This window comes from Austrofundulus limnaeus, unplaced genomic scaffold, assembly GCF_001266775.1.
Source record: "Austrofundulus limnaeus strain Quisiro unplaced genomic scaffold, Austrofundulus_limnaeus-1.0 Scaffold239, whole genome shotgun sequence".
NCBI lineage: Eukaryota > Metazoa > Chordata > Actinopteri > Cyprinodontiformes > Rivulidae > Austrofundulus > Austrofundulus limnaeus.
In genome coordinates, this window is record NW_013952641.1 from 433,889 (window position 1) to 440,237 (window position 6,349).

The 6,349-nt window shown below is 40.2% G+C and overlaps 1 protein-coding gene across 1 annotated transcript in view; it reads right to left on the bottom strand.

The window, feature by feature from the left end:
* The window catches only part of klhl29 (kelch like family member 29), a gene marked incomplete at its 3' end in the record, with an annotated part of 392,046 nt that overhangs the window by 22,646 nt on the left and 363,051 nt on the right, over positions 1–6,349 (bottom strand). The window contains 1 exon segment of the mRNA XM_014020080.1: positions 1,090–1,283. Coding sequence (XP_013875534.1) covers positions 1,090–1,283 — 194 coding nt within the window.

Consider the following 6,349-nt stretch of genomic DNA (forward strand, 5'->3'; position numbering starts at 1 on the left):
TATATATATATATACATGTACCAGTATCGAACTGTTCAATACAGTGCTTTAGACACTTGTATCGAACAATACAGATTTATAAAATCTATTTTATCAACATGTCTTCTGAAGATGCTCTGTGTTGAAGGATCAGTGGATCTGTGTTCGACTACTCCACCTAGGCTGCATTGTCGAGCACAGATCCACCTAGAAACTTGCTGTTTCAGCAACATTTAATTTAAAAACTGTAGTTCCGAGGTTAAACAAATGTTCATAAATAATTTCAACAAATTTCAAATTATGAAGAACCTTGGAAATTTCTTTTTTGTATCGAAAAAATATCGAACCGTGAGACTAAAATATCAAACCGAACCAAATTGTGAATCTTCTGTATCGTTGCACCMCTTAWATATAGAATGCTTGTAGCTCGCCCTACCCTTCCACTTAGGTGATTCAACTTTACGTCAAACTTGGATCCTCTACAAGAGGCCCTGGACCTTGAGGGTTCTGTTCAGTATCTTAGTTGTTTCTAGGGTTGCTCTCTTGTTAACAGAGATCTCTGAGATTGTTCCTGGGATTTGTTGGCACCACTCTTTAAGCCYTTGATATTTCTGATGCTTCTCCTGCTCCTTCTTCCTGATGGTCCAGTCACTKAGGATCACTACATCTATCTCCACTGCCGTCTTCTCTTGCTCGTCGACCACCAGCCTTCACCTTTTTGTCGGTCTGAATCTGGAAGTCCCACAGTAACTTTGCTCCTCCATTTTCCACCACCCTTGCTTGGCATCTTCCACTTTGACTGCTGAGGGCTCGTGTTCGGCTGAAAGCTCTAAAAATATCATGTATCGGCTCCTGAAATGCTGTTTCTTTGTGGACACAACACTGAAATTATAAAGCAGCTTTGTGTATTCTCAAAACACCCTTGCAGATGCAAGGCCTTAAAAATTTTGAATTAGCCTCTCAAATTGAATAATCTAAAAACCCATCAAGGAGATAAAAAAAACAGACATTTTGAAATATCAAAGCACAATCAAGTTCACCCTGGAAACACAACAGTAATGTTAACAGTGTTATGATGACAAGCTCAGTGTGTATTTTCACTGTTCTTACCTATCATGGGTGATTCRATAAAACTCCAGATGTTGCTCTGTGGTACGTAAGACTGAAGGACGCCCGCTGAGCGCCCGGCTTCGTTCACGCCCCCGAAAACGTAGATCTTCCCTCCGCACACGGTGGCAGCCGCCGAATGAACCGGTTTAGGAAGAGGAGAAACCGTCTCCCACGTGTTGGTGATCGTGTCGTACCTGTTGAGGATTAAAAAAAAGGTTATTTTACTAACTTTAATTTTAACTTTTGATAATTTGGAATGAAACCAAAGAGGAAAAATCAAAGTTCGGGCAACCATCCTTTCATTAAATAAAGCCTCGATTAGAAAACCAACACAAACAGACCAAGAGTTTACAGAAACAGTCTGATTTGGAAGTTCCCACTGCTCTGAATTCAGTGTGAAACCATGAGATTTGGCTGCAGAGCTGACAGATATAATTAGCAGAATGCCTCTACCACCAGGGAAGATGAAAAAGCCCAACTATTACATACAATGACAGCAATTAAAGCAATTACACAAAACAACATATGTTGGGAGCTACAAGCCATTAGTCTCTAGAGTTGGGCTGTGTGTCAGTGCTGAGTTTTGGACCTTTCTCAAYAAGCACTCTTTGGCAGCGACTTCAAGCTGAAAACTCAAACGGTCCCGAACAGACGTGGTGAGATAAAAGGGCCTGACCCAAAGAGCTGAAGGAACATAAGACACTGGTTCACTGGACCGGACCCCCAGCAAGAGTCAGTGGGGTTTTATTGGAGATTTCCTCCATTTGCATCCATGCTTTGTGTGTGGTGTTTGTGTGTTCAGACGCGAGTGTGTRGAGCTATTGACTTGTGGTTACATTAGCGCAGAGTGTTAGCGATGTAATCCCGCGTCCACGGGCCACTGATCAAAGCAGCCGCACCGACAGCTCTCCAGCTGGAGCAGGCCTCATTAAGGAGCTGCAAAACAGATCCAGGATCTGTGATTAAAACACACAACCCTTCAGACTAAAGCAAACCTTCCTAATCAAGGTTGTGTCTTTGTTGTAATGGAAAGGGGAAAAAAAAGAACACCTTTGTGTGAAAATCCGTCACCGGGATCCTGCAGGTAACACACCATACACTTAAAACACTTCAGGGATGCTCAGGAAAAAGCAGAGTCTCACCTAAAAAGCAGCTTTTTGGGGGATTTTTAATGGGATTTTTCCACTGGGATCGCCAACCTTCATTAGGCCACAGGTGTCTTTTATTTTTCTTTTATGCGCTCGTGTAACAGTATTTACTGCTACAGCTCCCCGTGGCATTTGATGTCAGGCTGAATTTAAATGACACCGGGGAGCACTACCTGCATCAACCTTCCAGTGAGAAGGCTTTTAGATAAAGTGCAAGAGGAGATGGGCAAATTACCCTTTGGGAATGGWCTCCTCGGGGGTCCGATAACGTCCTCAGCAGCTGCCGCAGAGAAGGGGACGGGCTTAAATCAACTGTCTGTCTGGGAGGGTAGTGACAAAAGAAGCCACTCTAGCTGAGGTGGACTCGAAACACTCAGAAGTGCCAATTAGTACTGTAAAACCACAAACACACACACACACTGACTGAGTAACTGATGAGATAGAGTAACAAACATGTGTCTCGGTCTCTGGCAGATGTAATTACCACTCAGACCACATCGGGAGAGCTTCGTAAATTTAAGGGTCAGACGCCGCTGATTGATGCTGATTAAAGGACAGACAAGAGTCCAACATGACGGCTGCAAACAGCTGGTCACGATGAGGAAAAATTAACTCGATTCGGCRCCGGATTCTTCACGTGGCTCGGATATATTGGTTCATAAACACAAAGGGAGCAACTGCTAGTAAACAAATTCCCTCCTGGGGGGTCGGTGAAGCATAAAAAAACAAACCATTAGAAAGATTCAAACTGGGATATATTTACCACTGAAAGACTACCCCCCTCAGTTATAGACCAGTTTATGTAAATATGTTTTTCTCAACAGTTGATGGAGAATTTTCACTCCTTTGGTCCAGTCATGATCTCAAAGAAATGCAGCTCGATGCGTCAAACCTAATGAACAGATTCAGTCAACTTGTGATTATAAACGTTTATCTTTAGTTTTAGCAGTGTGATCATGTGCAGAGATAAATGAAGGTTCTATTTGTACTTTCAAATATCGGATTTATTTTCTATATGTTTAGGTTTTGGACACGCAAAAACAATGCAACCTTCACCTTTTACACAGGACTTCCATCCAAAGGCTATTTTGCAAATTTATTCCCTTGTTAGGCTCTAAAAGAGCCAACACATAAAAAAAACAAAAACAAAATTATATATAAAAGATGAAGCTGTTAGTTTCAGACTCTCTAAAACACATTTTTATACCCAGTAGAATCTGGTCAGTGTTCAGATTTGGTTTTGTTTCACCTGAGAGCTAAAAACTCTAAAATCCGTTTTATTGCTGCTCATAATATGTTTTTAATCTGAGGAGCTCTACACAAAAAAGGGAGATTGTTTAAATGTTCTGTACCTCGCTGGTTTATAGTCTCCATTAACTGCTCCTGTAATGCTGGCCATAAAAAAATATTTCTGCTCATTACCACTTGAACACAGTCGTTAATGCGTTTAACTCAGTTTTATAAAAGGAAAGATGCAGAAAACGATCCAAACTTATACATGTCTTTTTAAAGAATGGTGGCACTTTTATTGGTCGTTGACTTAAGATAAAAATTATCAATAAATAATAATAATAAATAAAATGGCCCCGTCCGTGTAATATATTTTTAAACTTTTAGTTTAAAAATGATAAAAACTGAACATCCTACAGTATTTTTACAGTCTTTATTTTACAGTTAAAATATTTGTTTATCAAATAAAGTCTAATGTTTCAACTAATCAGGGATACATTTAAAGAAATTTGAGAAATTGAGCATAAAATTCCACCGGGRGGACCATAAAACATTGAGCTACTCTTTTTGTAACAGTGACTCAGGATACAGGCATCATCCCTGCATGGAAGGAGATTTTACCTTTTCCCAGCCACTACTACCTGCTGGATTCGAGCGGTGAGACAAATGGAAAAATGTACCTTAGACTTATTATTTTTTATTTTATTGGATGTCAAAGACCAACWCTGGACCACCCTGATCTCTGCACTTTCTGTCCTTAAACAAGTACATTAACTTATACTTTTTATTGTAGCCTTCTGCTTGCTTCACTTTCATGGCATCCATGCTAGCCTCACACAATGTTTTACTTCACTTCTGAGAGGGTGGCTGATAATGTATGTTAGAACCCATGCAGTCTCTCTTCAAAAAGACAATTAAAGTTTTAGACAGACAATCTTATGTTCACTGGTGTAAAAAAAATCAATGACTTAAGTCTTGTTTTTAGGGTCTTAAATGGACCTCCTCCTCCGTCTTTAAACTTTTTTTTATTTTATTAATATTTATGAAAATGTAAATGATGCCATGAGTGGAGATTAGTTGGCCTTAGGAAACACAAACATGACTTTAACTCAAATTTGATGTGGTAGTAGCTGAGAGTCATGTACAACGTTAGCGTGAGATCATACATTATGTCATTTAGAATAAAAAAAATAGTTAAGAGGACTTCATAGGGAAATTTACCTGAATCAAAGGTGTTGAATTACATTAGTGTCATCTTTTAGGCAGATGAGGGAAATAAATTTCCAAGCTTGTGATTTACAAGAACAGTAGTTTAAAACATAAAAAAACCCAACAACACAAAATAAACCTAATCCTCCTGTTAGACTTTATATTTTATTAAAGTTATTAGATTCTGATCAAAGCTGGCGTCAGCCCACTTCAAAACAGTGAGCAAAGAGAAGCGGGAACACGAACAAGGAGAATAACCAGAGTGGTTTTCTCAGCCTCACATAATGCACTCCTGTGAAACACGCTCTCTCATTTCAGCAGGAAGCATAATATTCAAAATGGGCTGTAAAAAGCCATTAATGTAAACACGGYGCCGCTTTTCATTCAGCCGTGAGGGTCAGGAGTTCCTATAAAGAGGAACATGTGCAGGTCAGAAGAAACTCACTGTCTCAGACGGTCTCYGAGGTCACCCATTTGATTGAATTCATTACACGAGTGATTCACCGTCAAGCATTTAATACGAGCCGTGACATTAAGACTGACAGTAAAAAGATATGGATATACATCTCCTCCGAGGCACAGGAGATGGAAGATGAAATGACAGCAAAAACAAAAGAGAGTATCTGTGCTTTTCTCTCCTGGAGAAGGTAGGCAGAAGCTGTTTTTTTATTTATTATTTTTTGGTTCCCCACTGCTGCTGCTGAGAAACTGTAGGAGTTTATCCGTCAACGTGTTATGCTGCATCGATTGCATTTTTTAAAGGAAAAATAAAACTGAAAATGTTTGTACACACAAAGACTGATCACCGCTTGAAGCCCCGTAATCGCGTGCAGCTCCTGACAGGGCGCGTTTCATCACGCAGGGACAATCATCTCTAAAAACGCAGCTGCGGGATTACAGCAGAACAAACAACGCAGGATTGGGCGCTTTTACGCTGGCTGACAGACACAGAGACAGACTGATAGGAAAGGGGAGGAAGAAACTGCGAACGGGAGACAGAGACCAGACTCTTGAGCAGATTTTACTCCGAATGCATTTATAAAACAGAACTACAGCTGATATGTCAACTATCCCAAATCACAATTTAAAATCAGGCAGGTGGAAGGCAAACCCACGCAGCGTGACTGTGCTGCTACGAGTGCCAGCTAGCAATCGTTCCGGCTATTGTTCTTTTATGACCAGACTGGATAAGAGCCATAATGTTTGAGGACCACAGGTGAAATTGGACAGTTGCCGTGGAAATGATACAGTCGCACATGCCATGTTTGTTTGTGTTGTCTCCAGACGGGTTTTCTACCTCTCCACTTGCCTGCCTGCTCTGACTAATGCTAATGAAAACGAATATCTGTGCTCAATATATCAGTCGGCAGACCATTAGGAGAYGACACGCGTTAAATAGGAGCGGCTAAATAAAAGGCTGGGAGCAAATTAACTGAAAGGTAAATTCAAAAGCAGAGTACATTTACTGGAGGTTGATGGACAGGTTCACAACTCAGCCAGAAGGTATGGTACATTAMAGCAAGTTCTAACAAATCATTAAATTGTCAGGAACAGTAAGAAAATATGTTTAAATCTCATCGAACTTAAAGAGTAACTTACCCCAAAATTAACTTTTTTTTAGCTGATAAACTGTCTAGAATGTGTCTAAAATGTTATATAGTACTGTTTCTGTG